The sequence below is a fragment of the Botrytis cinerea genome, chromosome 2 (genome assembly GCF_000143535.2).
Source record: "Botrytis cinerea B05.10 chromosome 2, complete sequence".
Classification (NCBI taxonomy): Eukaryota; Fungi; Ascomycota; class Leotiomycetes; order Helotiales; family Sclerotiniaceae; genus Botrytis; species Botrytis cinerea.
Window position 1 is genome coordinate 1,126,790 of NC_037311.1, and position 26,242 is coordinate 1,153,031.

The 26,242-nt window shown below is 44.2% G+C and overlaps 7 protein-coding genes across 7 annotated transcripts; 4 read left to right on the plus strand and 3 right to left on the minus strand.

Moving 5' to 3' along the window:
* Positions 1-131: 131 nt before the first annotated feature.
* Positions 132-1,314, plus strand: BCIN_02g03160 (hypothetical protein). Its single transcript, XM_001547035.2, has 3 exons — positions 132-596; positions 656-903; positions 963-1,314. The coding sequence occupies exons 1-3, from the start codon at positions 197-199 to the stop codon at positions 1,107-1,109; spliced, it is 795 nt and encodes a 264-aa protein (XP_001547085.1). The 5' UTR covers positions 132-196; the 3' UTR covers positions 1,110-1,314.
* A 2,314-nt stretch (positions 1,315-3,628) lies between these two features.
* On the minus strand, positions 3,629-6,088 carry BCIN_02g03170 (hypothetical protein). The gene is made up of 2 exons (XM_024691230.1): positions 5,348-6,088; positions 3,629-5,235 (listed from the first exon to the last, which is right to left on the minus strand). Exons 1-2 carry the CDS (start codon positions 5,445-5,447, stop codon positions 3,983-3,985), a joined length of 1,353 nt encoding a protein of 450 aa, XP_024547000.1. The 5' UTR covers positions 5,448-6,088; the 3' UTR covers positions 3,629-3,982.
* Positions 6,089-7,156: 1,068 nt separating this feature from the next.
* On the minus strand, positions 7,157-10,333 carry Bcspe2. Its single transcript, XM_024691231.1, has 4 exons — positions 10,185-10,333; positions 9,806-10,104; positions 9,009-9,535; positions 7,157-8,958 (listed from the first exon to the last, which is right to left on the minus strand). The coding sequence occupies exons 3-4, from the start codon at positions 9,121-9,123 to the stop codon at positions 7,469-7,471; spliced, it is 1,605 nt and encodes a 534-aa protein (XP_024547001.1). The 5' UTR covers positions 9,124-9,535; positions 9,806-10,104; positions 10,185-10,333; the 3' UTR covers positions 7,157-7,468.
* Positions 10,334-10,689: 356 nt separating this feature from the next.
* On the minus strand, positions 10,690-13,749 carry BCIN_02g03190 (hypothetical protein). Its single transcript, XM_024691232.1, has 2 exons — positions 13,506-13,749; positions 10,690-13,428 (listed from the first exon to the last, which is right to left on the minus strand). The coding sequence occupies exons 1-2, from the start codon at positions 13,575-13,577 to the stop codon at positions 10,756-10,758; spliced, it is 2,745 nt and encodes a 914-aa protein (XP_024547002.1). The 5' UTR covers positions 13,578-13,749; the 3' UTR covers positions 10,690-10,755.
* A 116-nt stretch (positions 13,750-13,865) lies between these two features.
* On the plus strand, positions 13,866-15,685 carry Bcktr4. The gene is made up of 4 exons (XM_001547621.2): positions 13,866-14,175; positions 14,237-14,497; positions 14,549-15,167; positions 15,223-15,685. The coding sequence occupies exons 1-4, from the start codon at positions 14,028-14,030 to the stop codon at positions 15,377-15,379; spliced, it is 1,185 nt and encodes a 394-aa protein (XP_001547671.1). The 5' UTR covers positions 13,866-14,027; the 3' UTR covers positions 15,380-15,685.
* Positions 15,686-15,704: 19 nt separating this feature from the next.
* Positions 15,705-17,938, plus strand: BCIN_02g03210 (hypothetical protein). The gene is made up of 4 exons (XM_001547620.2): positions 15,705-16,262; positions 16,431-16,701; positions 16,760-16,803; positions 16,855-17,938. Exons 1-4 carry the CDS (start codon positions 16,178-16,180, stop codon positions 17,694-17,696), a joined length of 1,242 nt encoding a protein of 413 aa, XP_001547670.1. The 5' UTR covers positions 15,705-16,177; the 3' UTR covers positions 17,697-17,938.
* Positions 17,939-18,053: 115 nt separating this feature from the next.
* Positions 18,054-19,650, plus strand: Bcaqp5. The gene is made up of 3 exons (XM_024691233.1): positions 18,054-18,534; positions 18,587-18,887; positions 18,946-19,650. The coding sequence occupies exons 1-3, from the start codon at positions 18,163-18,165 to the stop codon at positions 19,422-19,424; spliced, it is 1,152 nt and encodes a 383-aa protein (XP_024547003.1). The 5' UTR covers positions 18,054-18,162; the 3' UTR covers positions 19,425-19,650.
* The last annotated feature ends 6,592 nt before the right edge of the window (positions 19,651-26,242 follow it).

The following is a 26,242-nucleotide window of genomic DNA, read 5'->3' on the forward strand; positions in this document are numbered from 1 at the left end:
GATTTTAAATGAAGTCGTTTCTCGTAAGACGCGTCGGCGAGTCGGCACATTGACGGACGTGAAGCGTAGTCTATACCAAAAATGGTTTAGCGTCTACATAAAGTTTCCAGAAATCTTGAGCTTTCAACATCGAGGAATTATTTTGCTAGAGGAGGGGGGTATTTGCACGACGATTGACCACGAATTATACATAGCAATGGCTTCCAAAACTACCACTCGATCGCTTCGATCCCTGACCCGGCAAGCAGGTCAAAGATGCTCATGCGCCACTCCCATATCCTCCCGCTCAAATACCGCCCGACAATTTTCAATATCCGCCTCGAGATCAGATACCCAATATAATGAAGAACGAGGGGCAAGACCAAGATGGTCATACACACCACCACAGATGAAGTTACCATTCAACCCGAGAGCAAACCACGACATACCCACATGGGAAGTCAACAGCGATCCAGAAAGGTTAAATCGATTTTATATCCAATTTCTAGGTCGGGGAGGAGATGAAGTACTTACAGACGAAGTAAAATGGCTTGCGATTACACATAAGAGTTTTGATCAAGGAAGAAGAGGATTCAATGATCGACTGGCATATTTCGGTGCGTATCCTGATTTACGTTGCGAATGGCTGAACCTATACTGAGTCTATAATGTGCAGGACGTAGGATATTGAACTTACAGACAAGTTTGGCTTTATTACAATCGCCGGTTGCGACAAAAACTCAATTACCCCAGGAAACAGACGGCCAGGGAACAGAAGTCGAGGTGCCATTCTCACACCCTGCCCTGGACGGTTTGCCAAACTTAACCAATGTTAAGGTGGATGATATTTTAAGCAAGGAGAGATTGGCGAATTTGGGTACTCAGATGGGCATGCCAGATATTATTCGATGGGAACCTAGAATGGTAAGTTGGAGTCTTATTTTACGAAGTGTGTTCCATATGGCTACTAATTCCCTTTGCAGAAGGATAATCTCGAGAAGTCTGGTCTTGAGCTTGTACTAGCTACTTCATTGTACGCTATTATTGGAGCAATCGCATTACAGAAGGGGGGTGATGTTGCAACAAGAGTGGCGCGGGAGAGAATATTGAAGCCTCTTGGTATATCATAGATGTGTATATCACATGTGTGAATGATACGGATGTAGAATACATATTGTAAAATACTTACTAAAGACTCACAAGTTGTGTGTTGCATACCATTGACGGTGCATCTGTGGGAACAGGGACACATAACGATGGGTGTACAAATTCATCAAATACTGCTTCGACCTCCAAAATTCTCAGTCAATTCAATCTTCATATCATCAAGCCACAATTGTACAATTTCGTTGTCAAATTTGTAATAAATCCTTGCATCAATTTGTAAAATGCAGACTGTAAGATGTATTGTCAAGTGGATTATAATCATCCTTAGTAGAACTAGATTAATCTCTACAATACTGCCTTTCAAGCAATCCCTCTTCGCAATCACTTTTCAAACACCATCTTAGTAGAAAATCATGATTAAAACCTCTCACCATTCTTCTACTATTTCCCTCAAATACACTCTCTACCCTCATTCCTTTCACACAAAGTAACCCATCACCCAACCATTTATTCCTCAAATATAATCCCAAACACCACTCCCCCCCAATATTTGAACATACCAACGTCCGTGGCGCAATGGTATTGAATATCATTGAATATGGACAGCTTTGTGACTCGGTACAATGATCCACATCCTACTTTACGTATTGGAATCCATTGGGAGATAGATGAAGCTTCTGGCTGAACCTTTTACCGGTTATGGTTTTTGCAATTCATTTTGTTTTTGGTGGGAGAAGAAGCAAGAAGACTTCTGATCGAAGAGTTGCATCGTTTTTGTGGATGCGGATGCAAATGGAGATGGCGGGATGGGATGGAAGCGCATGGGATGAAAGTGTAGTTTCGGAAGTGGATTCTGAGTGAATTGAGGAGTTGAAAGTAAATAAGCAAGCAGTCCATGAGCTATACCAAGAGGAGACAGACCAGTTGCAACTCACACACAAACATCCGTACATTAACATCATTATCGCACCTTTGTTTTGGCAAACGCAGCATTCTACCGTGGAGCAAACAGTTCGAAACGTGTGGGAGAAATTATATGCAAGCCCGCTTTACAAGTATTGAAATTAGACGTAGCCAGCCTTTTCACAACCTCCCGTCAAGCCCTCAAAACATACAATTCAGATCTCCTACATCCACAATCGCAACAGCAATGACTCGAAGAATTTTGGTTCCAACACTCAGAACGAAGTCCAGCATCCAGTATCCAGTAAAGACAGATAGCCACAGGCTCTTTCTTGCTGATTAACAATGTCCGGATACCATATCCATCCTTTAATCCTACATCAGCTTAGCCACCACCTCACCTACACATCCATCCACACATCCACCAACCGAAACACAGAACCGTCATCCCCAAGTCCTCCGAGAGAAAACGAATCTCGTATACGAACTAGCTTTTCTCATAAGCTATCTCATGTTTCCAAATCAGAAGATATGTAGTACAGTACAGTGTAGTATTGCTCCCCAAAAGTTCCTCCCTAAACGACCATCCAGAACCAATCATCCATGTCTACCTACCTACCTACCCAGCATAACCCACTCACCACGCCGCCTAATCATCAATAACTCACCCCCTTCTCTCTCATCCCTCCAGAATTCACCTCGTCAGTCTACCACCCCACCCATCACCATACTCATCCTATCCAATCCAATCCAATCCAATCCAATCCAATCCAATCCAATCCAATCCAATCCAATCCAATCCAATCCAATCCAATCCAATCCAATCCAATCCAATCCAATCCAATCCAATCCAAACAATCTCAATCTCAACACCAATACCCATCCCTCCAAAACCAAATATCCAATCAACCCCCAATACTACTACTACTACTACTACTACTACTACTACTACTACTACTACTACTACTACTACTACTACTACTACTACTACTATCTACTCTAACTCCCATACAAGCACGAAAGAAAACCCTCTTCCCCCCATCCCTAACCTTCCCCTTCCCCTTCCCCTCCCCTCGCCAGCTACAGAACCACAACTGCAAAATCATATCTAGCTATACCTACACTAATATAACACAATACAACACAACATCATACAATCTCCTTATTTCCTACCCTATCCATCCATCTATTCATATCCATATTCATCCATCCATCCATATCCACACCCTCTCAATATATCTCTTGCATCATACACAAACATACAAGTACACACATCCAACATCCTCACATCCTCCCATCTCCACACCCTCATATCATTAGACCTCTATATCCACCGCACTCCACCCCGCCAACCCCTCTTCCCCTCTCTTTTCTACCCCTCCATACCCCTCCCCCTATCACCAAGCGAATCCATACCCCGCCCCCAGCACACCCACAACCACAACGCATCAAAAATCTCGCTTCCGCTTATACCATACAACATACACACCAGCACCCACCCTCCACCCTCCCTATCCCCTTCCAACCACAATACATCTTCTACAGGTACAAATCCCACTATACTTCCATATACCCTTTCTTCACTGCACTCACTCACTACCTTTCAAATATCACATCTGGAAATCACACACAAACAAATTGAATAAACATTGTACGTATAAGATCAACTTATTATTTTTTGGTTCTTCCAATAGTAGTAGCAGGAGCAATATCAAATAGCTTTCCATATAGTGAATCCACCTCCTAGATATCCCAAACTTCTTAACCCAAACACAGACCGAACCATAGATAGAAACAACACGATAAGAAGCCAATATATGTAAATATAACCACGCAAACAAGCAACCTGCAACCATCCCATCCATCCATATACAACCAAACATGCCTACAGACAAGTAATTAACTCCTCCAAGTACAATCCCAAAGCGCGCTCGCAGAAAATCATACACGTAACCTCATAAACTCATACACAATCCCTTTTCAACGACTCAACTCATTCATTTTCATCCTTCGCGCTTCCACTTTCCCAAACAACGAAATCCGCTTCAGGTTTCTCCATCGGTTCCACCACTTTCTTCTGCATGAGAAACTCGATATCAATTTCTTTTCCTTTTCCTTTTCCTTTTCCTTTCCCAGGCGTGTAAGCCTTGGATACCGGCTCTGGCAATGGGATTGTGGATTGTGGTTCTGGGACTTGTTCTTCTTCTTCTTCTAAAGGAGCCTCCGCCTCTTTCTCAGCTTCTTCTTCTTCGACCGATGCCTCAGGTTCAGGGTCTGGAAGAATAATAAAAACACTCTTCTCATCACAACCTTCTGCGTAAAAATCTTCTTTCCTCATCTCTCCCAATGGTGCTCTATCAACATCAATAGCACCCTCTTCCATTTCCCTTCGTTTTTTTTGTTGCATCTTAATCCTCATTTTCATTTCTCTAATTTCCATCTCATCTTTACGAGACACAGACGTGGAAGAACTCGAAGCGAAAGCAGTAAGCGAAGTGCGTGTTTGAGAAATATCGTCTAGAGGTGGAACATTTTCTTTGCCTCTCTCATCTCTCAATCTCGTAAGAGTTTCTTCGTCGGAGGAGATATCGAGAATGCCAGTACTGTGTTCCATGAGATTGGTAGCATGTTCCTCCTCAGTGTCTTCGTGAATCTGGAAGAACCAGGATGATTTGCCTTCGGGTGCATGAAGGGAGGAGGGGATTTCTTTATGAGAGGTTTGGGCCTTTGTGCCCTTGGAAGAGAGAGCTTGACGTTGACGTTGGCGTGCGCCATAGGATGGAATTGTTCCTGAGAGAGCAGCATCGATTGAGAAGCTGAGACCGCTAGGTTTTGAGGTGGAGAATTTGGGAGGATCAACGCGGGTTATTGCACTGGAAGCACGACGGTGATTGTTAAGGATTCCGACGCGCTTTCTAGTGGGTGAACGACCTGCTGGAGCGGTAAGGGGTGTAGATTTTGGAGCTGTGGCAGTGACTTTTGGTGTTTGAGTACGAGATTGTAGAATCTTTCGCTGAGTGGTGGATTTGGTAGGTTTGAGAGGAGAGGTGAGTGTTGCTTCGGTAGGAGAGGGAGGTGCTTTGGTTAAGAAAAAGGTTGGAGGTTTTGAGTATGTATCTTTAGGTTCTCCAACAGCCTTGGATCGCTTGGGAGATTCGAAGAATATAGGATCAACATTTTCGGAATCATCATCGGATTCAAATGATGTAGCTTTGCGTTTAGGAGAGGTATTATGGGGTGATGGAGCTAGGTAGGATGTAAGTATAGTGTTCATACATGTCAAGTAGGTAAGAAAGAGTGAATCGTAGCAGTCGAGAGACAGGTACTGCTATTCTGATGAAGTGGGCTTTAGGCATACCATTTTGACGATTCTTGATGCTCGTCATATTCTGGAGACGTGAACTATTCAACGGGGCGAATGGTTGTCTAGCCGTTCCCATTGGCATATGTGAAGTCATGATTGCGAGCTCTGTTGAAACAGGGATTGAACTCGGGTTTTCCGGTTGTTTATCTTTCTTGAATTCTTTCCTTCTCGGACGATATGTAAAGCAATTGTTGTCAATGGGTTTGAGTAGGTGAGTAGAATGTTCTTCTCAAGATTTGGATAGAAGTAGATAATTAATTATGATGCTGTGCTTCGAGTATTTCGTAGGAAGGATTTCAAAAAAGGTGGTGGCAGGAAAAGGAAGAAAAAGAAACCAGTCGCGTTCGTGAAAGTGGTGAATAAAGTGGAGATGGGAATCCAGTGTGTGTGCAGGGTGTGCAGAGTGTGTCTGTGTCTGTGTCGGCAAATCGAGATTCGAGATTCGAAAGCTCTTTAGCCTTGCTTGGATCGTTTCGTCCTGTTTGGAAAGGTGCTACGATGTAGTAGGTGAAGGTTATTATGTCAAGTTACTTGAGCTAGCAGCAACTCAATGGCTTTTCACGAAGAGTACAATGGACTCTGGAGAGGCTCGAGAGGTGATGGAGAGTAAACAGTATGGTTTCCCCTCACACAGGCACGACAACTTTGATCGAGTTCGGAATCCAAACAATCAAGAAGATCAAAACACGATAGATAGAGAGGGACACGAAAAGAGAAGAAGAGTAGGGGGGGTACAGGTCTATATTGGAAAGCCCCTCGTTTCCATTGCCCTTTTCGAACACCTAGCACATCCATCCATCCATCCATACGTCCATACATACACATACATACATACCCACTCAATTCATCAATTCGAGCATCTCCTCTTCCCTTACATCTACGAGCACACACATACCTATCCTCATTTCCAAACCTTACCACGGCACTAACCTGTCCGATACGTACTTGTCTCTACCTAGCTCCAGCAATCACCCATCTACTCAGATCTTCTCTGCATAACCAAATCTAAATCTAAATCCAATACCTCCCACCACTCAACCACGCATCCCTCACCAGAGCGCGTAGCCCACGCGAAAACCGACCAATCCGCATCCCCTCCCTGATAAAAGGTTCGAAAACGTTCCGAAAAGCCCTCCCAAACCCCTCGCACTCCCAAGTTCCCACCAGGATAGCACCGTGAGAATCGTAAGCCCAGCTGGGATCACCAATCCACAAGCGAGACACATCTCAATCATGCAATCTCAATCCCGCACTGTCATTCGCCCGCCCGTCGGAACTAGTGCTTCTTTCTCCACGCCAGAGGGGGGAAAGGGATGGGAAATCTCACATCATAGCACAATCCAAGTGAAACCTTTTCCATCGCGAGAAAACACGACTCACCCAAAGTCTAAGATTCTTTTCGCGTTTCAATTAAGAGATGGGAGAGAAATGGCGATTCTTCGTGTTCTTTTCGTTCTCGAATCGTGAAAAATGACTTGCATGAGAACGCGATCCGTGAAAGTAACGAAAATGGCGGTTTCTATTCTTACACTCCTGCAGCTTTAGCTTTGGCTGCAATCATATTATTCTCCTCGCATCATCAAACATCTGATCAATTCTTCATTTCCATCAATTGATTGTCTAAATGATTCTACTTTTTCTTGATATACTCGAGTTGGATACTTCCTCCATCACTAACATGCCGTTCCTATACTAATGCTACTGAATCAGAATCAATATTCCTTCTACGCGTTCGCGTTCACGTTCACCTGCTCAAGAATACGGTCGCAATTGCTGCGACCTCTCGCCCTTTCACGTTATGCATGCATAATTATTGGTGTTCATTCATTTGCCACAGATGCCATGCTATCTAATGTTGTGCTTGATTTTCTGGTGTGCATAATGTGTCATACTGATTCTTGATTTCTGAGTGAAAGGTTGTATATTCATTTTGCGCTAAGAGATAATCATATACTTGTTCAATGCCAGCATGCATGTCGACGGTTGCTAGGGTAAAGATAGTTGACGTGTAGGCTCCAATGAGCACCTTGACTAGCCAGAGATGAAAAGAATAAACATTGAACTGAAACCAGTGATAAAAATAACAATTTATAGGTCGTGCAATCCCCCAGCAATTTAATCAACCTCTCCCAATCGTGGAGCTTTACCTTCCCAACCAGCTTGCTCGTAATAACGGAAGACGAGGTCGTAGCCGTCAAAGTCGTGTACGATCCTATCAACTCTACGATACCCGGGAATGTTTTCCATTCTGGCACTTCTCAAGCGAGCGGCGCCTGCACTCTTCATGGCCGAGGCAGAATCACCAAGTAATGTCAATTCTCTTCCTTCGGCTGAATTGTTCTTCGATTCAAACAGAGTGACACTGAAACGACCTGGCTTGAAGATATCAACAACGTGCTCGATAATGTCAGCCGTCTCACGACCAGTTTGGCAGCCAGGAACATTGGTCTCGAATGATGCATATGAGCATTGAGGCTCAGGCGTAACATGGACCGTGAAGTAGTGCGTGGCAGCACCTGCTTGATCAGGAGCGGGAATGACTCCATTGGCTGAGAATCCACACGGAGTGAAGAGATAAGCATCAACACGTGCATCAGGGTACTTCGAGGTAGGATAGACATCCGATAGACCGCAAGCTTCGGAGACTACCGTACCAAGAGCGTGACCCTCAGTTCCAAGCTCTTCGGGGAAAGAAACCTCATCATCCGGTGTGACAAGACCTCCGTTGTGATCGGAAGATGTGTTGCTAAAAACGTCGAAAGTTTCATCGGTGTTGGTGCTTCCAGCTGTTGTACCACTGATGCTCAAATCGGTTCGACTCAATTCACCAAGACTGTCTTCTGCATCCTTTCGCGCTGCAATGGCCCGGCTGGCATACTTAGTCTCCGCAGCTGCAACTGCGTGATCAAGATAGAATTGTTTGGCATTGTTTGGCTCAAGGTCAGTCATGAGAATCTCTAAGGTTTCATCTGGTCCTTGGGAAGAATCACCATCCAAGGAAGAAAAAGGTTGATTGGGCATGTTCAAGACCTTAGTCTCCGTGATCGATCTTTCTGCATCCGGGGTTTGAGGTGGTGTAAGATCGGTATTAGGATTAGTCAAGTATAGATACCAGTGATCCCCATTCATCTTGCCAACCATATAGGCGCTACCACCCAAGAACATGTCATCGAGATATTTGACTTCATCCTTCCAGCTACGATGTGGACCTTGCTGCTTCTCAGGGAATAAGAAGTTTTTTCGGCTGTAAAAGACTCGGTAGGGTTTGGCAGCAGTTTTAACGTCCTCAGGAGATTTACAATCTTGGGCCGGGAAACCTGCATGGACGGCCGCAATTCGTAACATTCGACGAAGTCCAAGCAATAAGGTAGTGGTACCGCAAGTCTTGAGAATAAGCTTGTGAGGGAAAACGAACATGCTAGATTCAGAGAGAAGGTAGGCATCAACGTGCTCAGACTCTACGACTGACAAGACCTTGCAATTTACAAGATCTAGCATTCCTGTCCATGTTTCGGCTGAGACGGATTTGAGTCCATCTTCTTTAGCACCAATAGGCAAGTCCTTTGGAGAGGGAGCAAACCAAACTTCTAGAAGCTTTTCTGGGCCTAGTCTTGTCAGCTCATGTCTCCTCCAGAATAGTGTTCGAAATACGGACCTTCAAAAGCATTGCTAGAATCGAGATCGATAGTAGCATCGCGATTGATAGTGAGCTGAGGTGTAGCTTCAGAAGGTGAAAATGTATATTGGGATGGGATTTCGAGGTTGACCATTTCTAACGTGAGGGTGCGATAATGCACGTAATATTGGATTTGTGTTTGGTAATGATAGGATATTTGTGCTTTTGCTAATTGGCAAAGTACTGTGAAGCACTATCTGCCACCCAGACGAACCTTGCGGTGTTCGACTGAGAAGAGAAGGCCCACAGAACCGTGGGATATGAGATGTGCTGGCGAAGCCAGCAAGATTTTCAGAATATAGACGTCACGTAGGAGACGTTAAGGGGGTCGGGTGCAAAGAGGGATGAAAAAGTCCTTAACCGAAGGAATGTTGGATTCGGTGAGCTCGCTCTGATAGATGCCGATACCGTGAAAAGATATCGGGTCTAGCAGACGAGTAGTATCTGCAGTTTTGAGTATTGGAATTTGTTTGAGTGCTTGGGGGCGTGGCTGGTGTTATCTGGGCCTGGAGGAGAGAAAGGAGAGTATTAGCAGAATGAAAGAAGGTTGGTTTGATTCAAAAAGAAAATTTAATCAATCTCCGCTTTATCAAGTGAATAATTGCTTTTCACGAGTCACTAGACCCTACTAATCAAATCATCTGGCTGTTCACATCTCCATTCACAGGGGAAGTACATTTGCGATGATAGGCCAATGTTCAGAATAGAAGCTGCAGAAGGCATTGAACTGGTGAGGAATATACTCGCAGATAGAAGAGGTAAACGGAAATTCTTACTTTGCTGGTTTGGAAAGGAAGCGTAGTAGATCTTTGGTGCTCATAGAGAATTGTTAAAGTACTGATAGGGAAATTGTGTTCGCAGTCAAGTGTACCTAACACTGACTGTGGCTTGGGTTGCAAAGATTGCAATTTCAATAACGATACGTATTCATTGAAATTGCAAAGAATAGCAAAGTAGCAGATGCGAAGACTTTGGGGTGGTTGGAATGGGTCTTCAGCAGGTGAAGTGTGGATTTTGTTGCGTTGGTTGCTTGGAATTGGAAAACTTTTTTTTTTGTTTTGGGTATAGGTAAGGTCTAAGACATCATGCGTCATTGGTCAGTTTATTCCGCACCAGCGCTCGTATTTAATTGACATGAACGGTTCGACGACCTACCAGGAGTTCTAGAACTTTTTATAGAAGCTCTACGAGAATAACAATAGCTGCATCCAAAATGAAGAAGACAGGGCGAGGTGAATGAGACAGCGAAGACAGAAGTGAAAGGGTTGAGGATGCGGGATTTATATGTTTTTTTTTTCTTCACCGTAGAAAGGGGAGATAAGATACTACGACTACGACTACGACTACTATATGGATCCTTTTCCCAATTATCAGATCGCTCGATCATTTGACGATGGGCAGCAACAGCTTCCTTGGCGGAAAGAGCATAGCGAGCATAGGGAGGTCGGTGGGTGGGTTCAATCGCTGTCTGTACCAGGTAACTTGCTATAAGGTTGGGTTGGGTTGGTACGGTTGGTGTGCATTCCCCTGCCCCGCACTTACCAAATTGAGCGGCGAACCCCACCAAAGAGCACTGGTGTACCACCTGGTGTACATAACAGGCGTGCTTACCTAATCGACGGAAACGAATATCCATGGTTTTTTGGGCTTCACTCCGGTTTCAACATTAACCACACGAGTAAACATTTACCAGACAGTGCATGAATTGAGACCTATGTATGCAGACCTATGTATGCAGACCCCCTTCGATCATCTCCCCCAAAACATCCCAAGATTTGGCCTCCTCCCCTCCGCTCGCCCTAGCCACCCCTCTCAATCCACTCCCTACGAACCGAACTAACCTATCAAATTCTCCTTTCATACTCCTCAACTTCTGCGCATACGATTCGACATCACGATCTTCGAACCCAGGTGATAAAATACTCAAATCCACCTCCATTTCATCTTCTGAGTCCTCGTCTCTTGGCTTTGCAAGACTCATCCTCATACTCATCCTCATATTTGTCGATTTTCGCGGTGTTGGTGGCAAATCTAGGGACGCTAGTGATAGGTTCATAATCTCCTGTTGTCTTTCCATTGTCTCTTTACTAACAGCCGCATTTGCGGCCTGTGCATCTTCTAGTCTAATACCCAGATCAAGTATTTTGATGATAGTCTTGTGAATCAGCTCAAGCTTACTACCGAGGAGACATTCATCGGTGACGCGCTTGATGAACAATGTATGGACATGAATCATTGCATCAATATCCTCGACTTCTCGAAGATTTTGATACATTTTTTGAGAGCGTTGTTCTATTACTAAGGATGTGAGGTAATAGTATAGAGTGTAGTAAAACCAGAGAAGACGGGTTCGGAGGGAGTAGTAGAGGGAACGTTCATCGTTGGTGCTGGTTAAACTATGACGATCGGAGACTAGACGTTCTCTGGAGAGAATGTGAGAACTACGACGAATTTGGAAGAGAAAAGTAAAGACTGCTTGATATGAGGGGATTGTTTGTGGGGTAAGTATTATTTGAACAGGCCAAGAGAGGTGATATATAGGTTCGATTATGGAGAGGACCTTGACTGATCTCCGACATCTATTGATATCTCGACTCCTTTGCGAAAGAGGCCGGATTCGCAATCGAAGTCGTTCTGGGATTATGGATGGATGGGAACCAATTGTACTTTGTGCGAGCTCTGTCAATGGGAAACGATCATTCCAGGAAGAATCTAACGTATCTAACTTATCGAAAATAGATGTCATGAAGCTGGATGAAGAAATACCATCGGCAATAAAGTAGACATGAGCTAATGCATCGAGGGCATTATGCAAACCGCAAGAGTCAAACAGAGTTTGACGCAATTTATTTGAGGTATGATGATGCTTGCTTCTGATCCACTTTTCGAAAGCTACATCGAATAACTCGGAGAAAGGTGCCAAGAAATATTTCGCGGTATTGCATACTGAATCGAAGTCGAGTTTGGGTTCTATCTTCCTCTTCAATCGTACCGATTCGAATTGATTTAATTGCTTCAGAACAACAACGCTTTTCCCAGTATTGAAGATTCTTTCTGCGGCAGTTTGAAGAAAACTCGGAGCATGTAGTACGCCACTTTGAGTCTTGCGTAGCTTGAAGCGAGACTGCCAAATTGAAGACGGATCTGAGTTTCCAGTAACTTCAGAGACAAAGAATACGTTATCCCCACTGCTGAGCTCACCTTCCTCCATCCATGATCGTATTGGCCTTAGGTAGATTTGAAAGCACTGAAAGAACATCTTACCCATGAATGAGTACATATTATCATCTCCAGCCATTTGCGAGGTACAAGTTTCGTCGTATAGGAACTCAAGATACCGAAAAGCATGGGCATATGGATCATGCTCAACTCTCTTGATAATATCGGCCAGTCTGCTAAGAGGTTTGGTAAAATCTGCCAATTCTTTTTGTAGACTGAGAAGACTCACAACAACATCCTTAGATGGAGCGACAAATCTGCTCTGGATGTTGGATAGCCTAGTGTCCAAATCCATAAGCCGCTGTGAAATAGACGATTGCAGAACCTGTAACAATGGCACATTTTGAGTTTGTTCTACCCAGGCCCGAAGAACAGCTAATGCTGAGCCTTGAACCGCGAAGGTTTCCATTAGCATATCATAACCTTCCGGAGTCAAATGCTTAAAGGTATAACCCTTCAGGGGTTTAATAACCTGAGAATCACGAGGGCTTGGTTCGAAAAGAGAACTCAATGATCCAGCAAACATGAAGAGAATTTCTCGGACCCCTTGAAGTTCGGTGATAGGTTTTCTAACAGTTTTTAGCTGGACGCCATTCACGCTCGGTGGTTTCTGCCAAAATTGTGCCTTCTTCAACTTATTCAAGGTGTCCTCCTCGAGCGTATTCACAATGAAATCTTGAGGTCTCCTAGCGTTGTCATCATCCAAACTCAATTCCCCTGTTGATCTAGTTGACTCTGACAATTGTGATCGAGTATCCCTAAAGCCATCATCCTCATCATCAGAACTGTCCGCCCCGAAATCGACATTCCTCCAGATACTTTTTTCGCGTAGTAAAGGGTCCTCGGCAACAAGATCTCGCCATTTTAAAGGGGGTTCAGTTTCAGGATCAAATACTTTGATCAACTCCAGATCTTCAATCCTCGACTTGGAAACTGGCTTATTCGATAATTCAAGAAGTAAATGTAGAATTTCGGATGTCCATTTCAATTTTAGTTCAGGTAGTTTTTGCAAACGCTCCTTGAGCGCATCTGCGAGTGGATCCTCATTGTATACTCGAAACTTTTCGTCTAGACCTTCAAGTCTATCCTGAATATCAAATTGATTCGTTCGATTGTAATTACCATGCCTGAGTGCTCGGAGAGCAGTTTCTCGACAAGTATTGAACCTCGCAGGATCAGACTAAACTGGTCAGCCCCTTGATTCTGAGAATGTTGAAGCAGTGAAGAAGACGATCCAACAAAAACGAAGATGTTTACCTGTGGGGAGAATGAAGTGATTATTGTGACAAGCTCATCCGTTAAAGCTCCCAGCTTTGCAAGATGTGCCATTGTATCAGTTGATTAGCAAGCTTGTCTCTGACATCAGTCATAAACTCTTGATCAATGTTATACTGGGTGAAGATTCACTCAAAGTGGTAAGTGACACTAAAATCTATACACTCCCGATCAATGATGTTCGCTGGTGAGGTTCATCGAATGTTACAATCCACATAAATATTGCTGGTATATATTTATTATTGCGTACGCGCTTCAGAAAGGGAAGACGCGATAACCACTCAGCCTTGAATACAAGGCTGTTATCGCTTTAGCCAAAACCTTACCTGCTCGAATATACCTGGTGTCTTGTTTTATTAGCCTGCAGGTGTGACAAGGCAAATCCCATCCCCTTTTTTAGGGTCTTTAGTTATTAGTCGGTTTATTTTCCATGATCTTACGCGGCACTGGAGCTTCAATGACTTTAGAATTTCGACACATTTTTTGAAGCCAACAATCATCAATATGGCTGTAGCACGCCCAATTCGAGTCCTAGGCTTATTAGCCATAGGATTATGGATGTTTTTCTTATATCAAGTTTTCGGTCCACCAAAACCAGAACTTGGGCCTGGTGACACACTTGCCAACATAGAGAGAGATCCTAACCTAGATCGTATGCGCCGAATCTCCTTCAATGCCAATTGCTTCAAACATCTTGCTAACAAGTTATATAGCTACTGGAGAGCCAGAAGGTGTGTTATGGAGAGCTGATCAGGGTTATGGACTAGGCATCGAGGGAACGAGTCGAATCAACGCTACTCTTTTATCTTTGGTTCGCAACGAAGAGGTTGATGGTATGGTTCAGGCTATGCGAGATTTGGAAAGAACGTGGAACCACAAGTTTAACTACCCGTGGACATTTTTCAATGACGTACCATTTTCAGAGGAGTTCAAACGTCGAACTTCTGCAGAAACGAAGGCAGAATGCAGATATGGTACGCAGCCCTGCCTCTGATGACATCTGTCAACTCTAACAGTCCTAACAGAAGAAATCCCCAAAGAACATTGGGAGATGCCCTCATGGATCGACCCAGAGCTTTTCGAAGAATCGGCAAAGATACTGAAGGAGAATGATATTCAATATGCCAGCATGGCATCTTACCATCAGATGTGCCGATGGAATAGTGGTTTATTCTACAAGCATCCAGCCATGGCAGATATGCAGTTTTACTGGCGTGTCGAGCCAAAGGTCCATTTTTTCTGCGATGTCGACTATGATGTGTTCAGATATATGCAAGATCAAAACAAAACTTACGGATTTACCATCAATCTTTACGATGCGCCTCAATCAATTCCATCCCTATGGCCCGAGACCACAAAATTTTTGGCCGCACATCCAGAGTACATACACGAGAACAATGCAATGAATTGGGTTACAGATAGTAAGCGCAGACCAGAACATAATCGGAATGCAAATGGCTACTCTACATGCCATTTCTGGAGTAATTTCGAGATTGCAAACATGGATTTCTGGCGCAGTCAAGCATATGAGGACTACTTCAACCATTTGGATCGTGCTGGAGGTTTCTTCTATGAGCGATGGGGAGATGCTCCAGTCCATAGTATTGCTCTGGCACTTTTTGAAGATTCAAGCAAAATTCATTGGTAAGTTTCGAGCCTTTTACGTGAAATTTGTGTCCATAACTGACCTTCTTCACAGGTTCCGTGATATCGGTTACCAGCACATCCCTTACTTCAACTGCCCTAATTCGCCAAAATGCAAAGGTTGCCAGGCGGGACGATTCACAGACGGAGAAGCTTGGCTACACAAGGAGGATTGCAGGGCAAACTGGTTCAAATATGTCGGTATGGGCTGAACGAGGATGGAACTGGGAAGGACCAAAAGGAATATAGATGGCGGTAACGGTTGACATATTGTATTTAAGTGTCTTTATGATGTTTGAAAGTTTAAAGCAGGCAAGCATTGGCAGGGCGTTTGGTAGGATTTTGGGAAACATGACAAATTATTAGAGTATAATATGGCACGGCTCATGAATTACATATACCAACAGGAGTGTTTTTGGAAAGCGACACCCAGGTAGAATATCGGTTTACATTATCCTCAATTCCTTCCAAGCATATGTATTGTATAGCATTATTCCAATGCTTCATCGGACGGGAGACCGCTTCGTTTGTGTAGTAGGTAACTGGTTCTTTACGATGCCTAATGTGGCGACTATTGACGGTCCGACGGATTAGTTTTTGAAACATTATTCCTGAAGTTTCGCAAGATCGCCCGACTTGAGTGGTTATCGCTCGAGGGCGAATATTCCAAGTCCAGCAAATGGTGCCAAGGTTTCTCCCTCTCCCTATGTCTCAATCAGATTAAGAGATTGGGCGACACCCTCTTCGGTATCATTCGTGTCTGGTTCCGAGGCCTGGATGTCTCCACGCGGGGCTGTTTATGGAGAAATGCAGCAACACCGAGGTACCTTGTGCCGATCAAACGACAGATTGTTGTATATAGGATATCTAGACACCGGTTTTCTCTTCTCTTATATCCCGAATGAGCTATTTTTTGTTCGTTGCATCTACCGATCTTTGTCTGCAGTATTTGTTTCCGTGGTCTCCTACTCTCTTGGGCCGCATTTCATCTGATTAGGCTCGACGACAAGATGTCGAACTTTCAGAACATAATCAGAGAAGCTTGCAGTAGCAGAGATATTGCAGGTGCAATTCTAGTAGGGGGGGATAGCTCTGGTATGCATGTCTCATTGATTCAACAAATTAGTTGGTAATTGGTGTTCATTAGTGTGGACACGAGCACATTAGTCTTCGAATACCTATTCAATATGGTCTTCAAGGCTCATTTGATGTCTTCTCATTTCGTTTTGAAGTCAATATATCTCAGTGACTAACATGTCCAAGGAAAATTCTATTATGCCAAAGCCTTCGGGTCTCAGTCTCTTAAAGATCCCTCGAAGCCCATGAATTTGGACAGTGTCATGTGGTTTGCTTCCTGCACAAAACTATTCACAACCATCGCGGCATTACAATGTGTTGAGCGAGAACTTTTGGATCTCGATGGTGATATCACTGAGATCTTACCGGAATTCAAAGGTGTACAGATCTTGACAGGTTTTGATGAAGAAAGCGGGAAGCCAGTCTTAATAGATAACCATAAAACTATAACACTTCGGTTTGTTGTCCTCGCGGTATCTTAAATCAATACAAGGCATTAAACTGATCATACTAAGACATCTTTTAACCCACTCATCCGGACTTTCATACGATGTTTTCGGTAAGCAATCTAAGTCTTAGAGGCTGAAGGCAATAACTAAGTACGTTGAAGATCCGTTGCTATCACGATACACAGAATATATCAGTGAAGGCTCGCCGATGCCCACAGACGGAGAAATTCTAGTCAAAGAACGCTTTAAATTCCCACTTCTGTTTGCCCCTGGTGAGTCATGGAACTATGGAGTTGGTATTGATTGGGCTGGCCAGATGGTAGAAAGAGTCAATGGCAACATCTCCTTGGAAAGATACTTCAGAAAGAACATATGGGGGCCTCTTGGCATAGAAAACATAACCTTTCATCCGACCCAGCACCCAGAGATTTTCTCAAAATTAATCGCAATGAGTAAACGAGAAGGAGGCATCACTCGGTATGGAACGACGGACAATGCCACGGGTAAAGCCCAATATACCAGTCAAGTACCATTTGATCCAGCTACCAAAGACTGCCAAGGAGGCGCTGGGACATTCGGAAGTCCCGTCGACTATTTCAAGTGTTTGCAAAGTATTTGTGCCAATGATGGGAAACTACTAAAATCGGAAACTGTTGACGAGATGTTCAAGCCGCAGCTGAGTGAAGCCTCAAGAAAAGGCTTGATGAAGGCCCTTTCGGTCCCAGAAGTTAATGAAGTTTTTGGTGCATTTCCCAAGGGGTTGAAAGCGGATTGGGGTCTCGGAGGTATCATGAATCTGGAAGATATTGGTGGTAGAAGCAAAGGCTCAATTGCTTGGGGAGGATATCCAAATCTTCAATGGTGGATCAACCGTAAAGATGGAATGTGCGGTATATGGGGCTCACAGCTTATTCCACCTGGAGACCCAAAGACAAATCGATTGGTTACTGCTTTTGAGGAGGAAATGTATAGAAAGGTGAGTGTTTCTCGGGAGAAGTTGTGAGGTTCGAGGGTTGATTTGGTAAGTAATTATTTGGAGCCTGTTGCAGGTCAGTATGTTTGGATCCTATCTCTTTCTCCAGCAAGTGAAAGTCACAAACTGTATCTTATGATGATGGTGTTTCTTGGTGCAGAAGGGATTTTCCTTCGTGAAGAGTGCTACATACGAAGCATTCCAAAGTTCACATTTATACAGAATTATTCATTTCTGAAGACGACCAAAAACAAATGCAAGATTGACTTTCAACTTTTACATAATTTCCTTCTTTCCCTTCTCAGTCCTGTGAATATACACCCATTGCTATGGTCTCGGGATATCCCTATGAAAATAGGAAGGAGCCATCTATTCAAACACGAGCAAGAAATGAAATTCTCAGATCTTGAATCTCTCCAAGTTCAACTACTTGTGAATTCTACAACTCGCAGACCTATGAGCTACATTTTTATCCACCAACCTATCACCCATAAAAATGTCTGTCACGACGTTAAATGGCCAACCTACACTTAATATTTCCGGTCCCGGCCAGACCGCTCTCTCCCGTCTTGATCCGCTCAAAAAAGTCTTCACCAAATTCTTTTCCTCCATTCCGCAGAAAGTAAGAGGTCATGTTGTTGCTGTGATCGGCGAACTTATTGGCACAACTGCTTTTCTATTCATCGCATTTTCCGCAGCCGAAGTCGCTCTCGCGTCGGCAAATGATAATAAAGGCGACAAAGTTAGCTACGAGACAAAATCGATTAGCACAACTCAGATATTGTTTATAGCATTTGGGGCTGGAATAAGTCTGGTGGTCAACGCGTGGACTTTCTTCCGTATTAGTGGAGGGTTGTTTGATCCCGCAGTACGATAGTGATCTAAGTTTAAATTTGTGGAATTTATACTGACTGTGAAAGGTTTCTATCGCGTTATTCTTTGTCGGTGCAATCGATTTGACTCGATGTGTTCTACTTTGTATAGCACAATGCTTGGGTGCAATTGCTGCTTCTGCAATGGCTTATGGTTTATATCATGGAGGTCTACATACGGCAACTACACTTAAGCCTGGCATGAGTCCAGCACAGGGAGTCATTGTTGAGATGATACTTACATGTCAGCTTTGTTTTACAGTTCTGATGCTCGCAGCCGAAAAGCATGAGGCGACATTTTTGGCACCTCTGGGTATCGGACTATCTGTGTTCATAGGGGAACTAGCCGGTATGCTGGCCCAGATCTATCCCAAGAGATCTACCAGACTCATACTAATAAAAACAAGGCGTCTTCTGGACCGGCGGTTCCATGAATCCAGCCCGCTCCCTCGGTCCCGCAGTCGTAACCTTAAGTTTCCCAAGTTACCACTGGATCTACTGGGTCGGCCCTATTGCCGGCGCCGGCCTAGCAAGCATAATCTACAAACTAATCAAAGCACTCGAATACGAAACCGCACAGCTTTCCGAAGGTGAAATGCACGCTCATCCCGTCGAAGATTCAGAGAAAGCATCTGGACATACGGGCCCCTGTGAATGTATGTGTTTCAAAGTGGCGGCTCAAGGACAATCATCGGCTGCTAGTACGCTACAAGTCGCTACGACGGACGCGAGGAAAAGTTCGAGTTTAGTTCCGACAAAGAGCACGAAGAGTGGGAACTCGGAGGTGAAGAAAACTGAGACGGTGGTGGAGGAGCCGGCAAAGACTCAGCCGAAGCCTGCTCCTGCTGCTGATGATGGTTTCTTCGGGGAGATGTATGCAGATTGAGTTAAATGTTAGAACATGGTTCGAGGAAGGAGATTGGTATTATTGTTTGTCTAAAGTTGAACGATTGCGTCATAGGATTGGTTTAGTGAATTATTGAATAACTTCTCCCCCTTTCGGGATGATTGGGGTAGTTGATGATAAGGTTCTGTGTGGGCATGAGAGGATGATTTCAAAATATTCTATCTTTTTTCTTCCAAATGCAAATGGTACAATAACTTTCCTCACATGTCTGTATGAATTCTTTGTGAGTTTGACTCCGCCTTGAACATTGATCCTTTCGACTATGCGAGAAGCCAACTTCAGTCCTTCATATTATACGTATCACTCGGGATAATAATCTGTTTCACAGCTAGTTTTGGAGTTCAACCTCATACATATGAACCTCGACGAGAACAACCGGCTGCTGATGAATTGATGACACTATCTTTGTGTCTGTGTGCCTACATGTCACTGATAGAAAGCTAGAGAATGGAGACAATTTAGGTGAATGGAGGATTTCAATAAGTTGGAATGTTTCTCGTCTGTTGCCCATGGTATTGAATAGAGTATGATGCTGTTACAAGAGAAGAGGCTTGAAACTATATATGAGCTCAAATAACTGCTGTGCAGTGAGTAGACAGGCACGGGGTATATCAGATGACGAAGTACATATTCTTGTTTTCAAGATACATATATTTGCAATCTATTTGTGCCTATGTCTTTTTACATCTTTTCATAAGATAGACCGGACGAGTAGACGAAGAAAATGGGAATGGAAATGTAGATGGCAGTGCTAGTGACGGCAAAACTTGGTATGCGAATTGGAAAGATTGAAGCTTGATGGAGCTCACTGGAAGGTGTAGTAAAGAGATATTACATCAATTTTGAAAACTCTCCTAATCTTGATACATTGAACTATCATCTGATCGCTAACAAACTTCTTTCCCTATACTTCGTTCGTCATACAGGAGATACGCAGATAATCCAGAGCACTTATAGATCTAGGCCTCGTTTGTTCATTCCTTTGAGATCACTTATTGATAGTGTGGTGGTTAGACCGTGGTGCAATGCAATAAACTAAGTCGACATTCATAGCAAAAGCATACAGGAAGCCAGATTTAGTAAATCAGAAACCAGAGGGTTCTTGCTATCTCGATGAAAGATTTCCACTTTGGAAATATGAGGAGAGAATACAAAAATTCAGTATATACGAAGCTGATGTGAGGATATTCACTCAAGTTTTACTCACTAGCGAGAGCTCACTTATTGAAATGTGAAGATAAAGACGAGACGAGAAGGTAGCCTCTGAAAGTTCTTACAGTCAGAATTACATTGATGTAATTTTCTAGCTTGAATTGAATGATCAAGAAGCTAGAGAAATGGAGCAAACACATTTCTTTGTTCGCGGATTGAGATGAACGTCATTCGATTTACTATTCCTAATATCTATCTGCACAATTTAAACCAATAACCTAAGAACTAAGATACTACGGTAAAATTTATGATCAGAAAATGGAAGGGTCTCTCTCCTCTCTACTTCCTCCAAGAACATACAGATAGCATCTTATTACACCCATACTCTACACAACATCCACCGTAAATCCGCACACCCATCAGGAAACATGCCCAACACGAACACCCATGACATCCCTCGCCCACTGTCAGCATCTTCCTCCAGGTATCAGCGAGACAGTGGCTCAACCCAATTCCGAAACGTGATCTTCGGAGGAATATACGACGACTCCTGTTGCTCGCCAATTTCCAACACGTTATCAACATACCGTACGTACCGTACCGTACCGACCAACTAACTGACTGACTCACTTTACGGACCGTACACCCCCAGCAAAACCAAAGCCATGCACGAAAGCGAAAGCAAAGGGTGTATTCCTCCCTGACACGCAAGTCTCGTCTAGAACGAAATTGAGACATTGATGGAACGATGATGGGATGGAAGGGGCAAGGAAGGGGAGAGGGAGGGGGCAGCGCACTGCATGAATGAGCCAGGGCCGATTTGACATCGAACGCTGCAAACGAACAAATGTTGCAAATTAAACACCACAGATCTAGTATCTACTTCAGAGAAGGTCCAATATCCAAGCTTCCCTCTACACCACAAGAGAAAATAGTAGTGCATGATGATTTGCACAGCAAAGCTTCACCTCATCATTGGCCGTATGTATATGCACTCAGCAACGAAAGAAGAAATTATGCGAGTGGGCGAGCGCGTAGAGTATATATGTGAGTTAAACCGGCTAAGCAGATAACCCACAGCATACATACATACATACAGATACGCAATAAGAATGAGGCTCCACGAGATTGAAATCTATGACGTGGGAGTGCGGCACAGGAGTGAGCAGAAGAGGGGGTTCGTAAACTACCAACTAGAGATTCTAGATCATCAGCCAATACATGATTGCATCATACCCAAACTTAAACTTTCCACGGTGTCTCAGCCATTCTAGGCGCAGCAGCGCTTGGATCGGAAGAGCGTCGAAAATCAATGGGAACGATGATCTGCGTGCACGACGACACATGGGATTGATCAAGATTGACCGACAGCCAGACCAGATGACTGAAACGGAGTGATGATCGCAGGTACTCAAAGCACAAAGCAAGAACCAACCGCCATGCGACAGAGGACGTGGCAATGAAGCGAGTCTTGGAAGGGCTTGCAACTGGTAGATCCGGTACATGGTAACGTGGTGGAGATCGGGATTGACGAGGCTTAAATTAGTTTGCCTGCTGATGCGTTCATGATGGAAATAGAAAATTTTACGATCGCCCTTCTACATACAGTGTACATACATAATATATGTGCGTACAGGAGAGACATTGTGAGGGATGTAGATCACTGTGGATACAACAAACGTTGAATTGCTATGATCGCAGGCTTTAGCTATTTTCGTCATTAGTTGAAGCCGAAGAGGATTTCACAATGTCGTTTGAAAAATAAAAATAATATTCTCAAAGGAAGATTATGTAGTCCATACAATCTCCGTGTAGCCATCCATTCAAACCATCTTAGTAACCGCTTTCACGTACATGTATGTATATATATATATATATGTCTACGTTTCAGCACGATCTACATGCGGCGCAGATTTTTCATCGGGAGCAGAATGCAACCGACAAGGGCAGCACGAGAATACCACGATATGAGGGAAACGCAGTCATGAGAGAAAGAGGAAGGTGGAGGAATCCTTCATTCTGTTGCCTACGCGATGCCCTTCCCATCAGCAGACTGTGCCGAGGAAGAATGGCCAACGCCCCGTGAAGACCACGATACTTCCTTGTCTTCCATCTTGTGTGTTAAATGTGCCGTCTTACACTTTTGTATGCCGTATATTAGCGGTGTATGCATATAGCATGCCTGCACGCGAGGGGAGGGATAGATGGAATGCAGTGATACACGAAGGAATCCTTCTATTTCCCGGGGACAGCGAATGAGGAACAAGGAGCGGTGAAACCCTCGTTAGCATTCCAGCATTTACCGAACCCCAAAAACCTGGGAGAAAAAGAGGAGGAAGAAGAAGAAGAAGAAGAAGAAAATCCTCTGGGAGCGGCGCAGGATATTCTAGAAAACTTCTGTGATTTTTCTCTCGATTGGAAGGATCCCTCCCCCCATGTTTCTAATTCGGAACCAGAGAGGGCTCCCCCCTCGTAATGCACGCGTGCTTACGGCATCGTAAATATAAACATCTCACGTCAAATCAACTGGATTGTGCCTCCTGAGTACTTAATCAATGCTACATCACAGCGTGGTCGAAATGAAGCTTATGCTATACACTATTGATCCCTTGCCTCTCCATGACATGCTCGAAAACACTACAATTAGAATCCCATCCCCGTCACCGTTACAATTTCCCGAAAACATGGAACAAAATTAGAAAAAAATTAGGAAAAAAAAAAAAAAAAAAAAATCCTTGAAAAGAATGAAAAATCGAATGAGGAAGGATTGCAATATTGTGTCATCGTGGGCTGCTCAATCACCAGTCAAAGGGAAGGCTTGCCCATTCTCCCAAACACCACTTTTGCTGTGCCGTTCGACTGCCACGCAGCTGACAGCATCACGCAAGATTGTTATTGCTGTGCCGTGCCGCTAAAGATCGTAAAAACCATGTGGCATGACGGGCCACGTCCCCATCGGTGGTAACATGAACATGTGAAGGACGAACATGTTTGTAAGGGAATGAAGGTCCACTCTGCACTCACGAGAGAGTTTCCCGGTTCCTACACGGAACATGGATTTGAGGGGGGGGGGAGGAGGGGTGGATTTCGTGGCGAACGCGGACACGGTGGACAGATAGAGAGATGGCAATTTAATCAGAAGGCAATCAAGAAGGTAGGTGGTAGGTACAGGTTTAAATTAATCATGAGGCTTGCTCCGTAAGTGGTCTTTGCAGCGCGGGAGTAGATGCCGGGCTGTCTCTCGTCTCCACAAACTTTTGCCCTCCCAAGAATCATCGTACCAACATGACAAGGCAGCAGTATAAACAGAGACGTGAGAGGCTGGAGCGCATTTTAGTGGCACGGCATGAGAAGAGATAGACCTTCCTAGTCGATGCCGTATCTGTATACCCGCAGCTACTAACGTCCGAGTGATGCGATAGGGTACGATCGAATTGAAACGCGCGGTTGGAAAATGGAGGGTAAAACGGAAGAATAGCTCGAAGCGGAGGAAGAATTCTCAAATAATTGTGGGCTGGCTGTAGAATATTGATGGATAAATGTAACCACTCCCTTGGGACCCTCCTGAGCCATACAAATTTAATGAGCGATGTTTATTATTCTGCTATCTCTGGGAAGGGGTGTGTGGGAAGTTGGAACGAAAGCGACGATTAGACGATTTTATGACTATGCCGGCTGCGAGCTGCAAGTGTACGAGGTATCACCGACATCGAAACCCAAGAAAAGAAAACAAACCATGTAGCTTTGCCTACTACCGGAGGACTTCATCCTGGACCTTATTAGCAGAAGTGAGGAAAACCCCCCCAAAGGATAAAAGAAAAACTATACTATTCCATCTAATGCATAACATAATAATTCACCCACTGTCACCCAGCATCGTGCCCAGCCATCAGATAAACATGCTTATGCAAATTCGGACAATAGACTGAGCCGATCCCAACACACCGTGTAGAACCGGATGTAGGCACTGACTGCTGGGGCACAACATGAATAATATGAATAACATGAATATGTATGAGTAGTGAGATACATCACATGTATATGTGCGACCTAGACATGTAATATGTGTGTGTATACGATGTCATGTATGTATGCATGAGTTATACGGTAATGTCATTGTGACTTTATTGTTCATGAGTCGAGGCCGGAGGAGAAAGGAAAAAACCATCTACACATTCCCGGAATTATTTTCTCCATTTTCTCCAATGTCTCCAATGTCTCCCATTCTTCACCCAGACTCGCATGATGTTATCCATATGTCAAGGCAATAATCGTTCGATTCTCTCTGCTAACGACCCAAACCCACCCCATCCATAATCTCGGCGAGGATAACTGTTGGTTCCCCCCGAAAGTAGGTACACGAAACCATACGATACAGTGCAGTATCGAGAAGTTTAGGTTCCTGGAATTTTCGTCCCATATTTGAACTATTGGCCTGTCACTGTCTCCATTCTTCGACATGAAATTCTCTCACAGGCGTAAAATTGCCATCGCTAAATCAAGGATACCAGAAATTTCGATTAGCACTTCCCCATAATCTCGCTCTTCGCTCTTTTCTTTCATTGGCCGCTCGCCCATAATATGACGCTGCGTTATTTCGCACCAATAATGAGCTATTCTTTTTCTAGGATTTATACGAATCACGGCATATCCGAATCCCTCATCGGTAGTGCAGTGCAGATTGCACAGTCTTGGGTTACACTTTGCAGCCTCAATGACGCTAGACCACCCTCGAATCCAGCTTACAACTGTCGTCCCCCCCTCTCCATCTGCCTCACGATCCGCATGGAGTCAAAAGGAAAAACGTGGGATCAGCTATTAATCTTCCCACTTGAGGAAAATTTTAACGAGTGGCCTGTGGAATGCTGGTATTGTTTTGGCATTTGGGGCTAATAAGCGATGTGCGTATCAGGATCTAGACTTTGGATTCCCTGGAGTTCTACCTACCCACCGGCCTTCACTCCGCGTAGAGAGCTCGGATATTCTTCCGCTCCCCAGGGCTTCTTTGTTCTCGTCTATTCACCCCCAGTTGCGTCACCCCTGGTTCGAAACCTAAATAAATCACAGAGTCCCAATGGTATCCATGTTAATTACACTTCAATTAATAAAATACCCAGGTGTTGTTTGAAGCTGACCCAAGGTGTTGGTAACACCTAACCGACCTGCCTTTCTCGGTTTCGATTGCACAAAGTTCATACTTTTTTCGTGCAACGGCCGGTAATGAGACCCCCCCCTTCGATCTGCACCACTTGTTGTTTACCCATTGTCTGGGTCTGTTCGATGGATTGGAAATTTGGGGACTATCTTTAGAATATTGCATGACACGGAAGGGTGATTCTGAAGATTCAAAGCTGACAGGCTCACCGGCTATTCGTAATTGGACCAATCAAATTTCCTCACGAATTTTTCTTCTAGGCGAGTAGTATTGAGCCCCGCTAGGCGGCTTATGGTAATATATCGTTCTCGAGAATCCCGAGACAATATGTGTGACCTTTCGTGACGTTGGATGTGTGCGGCACATGGATGCCAAGAGTCTCGCAGTCAGCAGGAATGCAATGCTAGTCCTTGTGGAAGGCCGACCAGACTGTTCTTTCGAGCTGTGCCCAACCTAATTCGTTGAATGCGATTTGAGCCCCAGAGAAAGT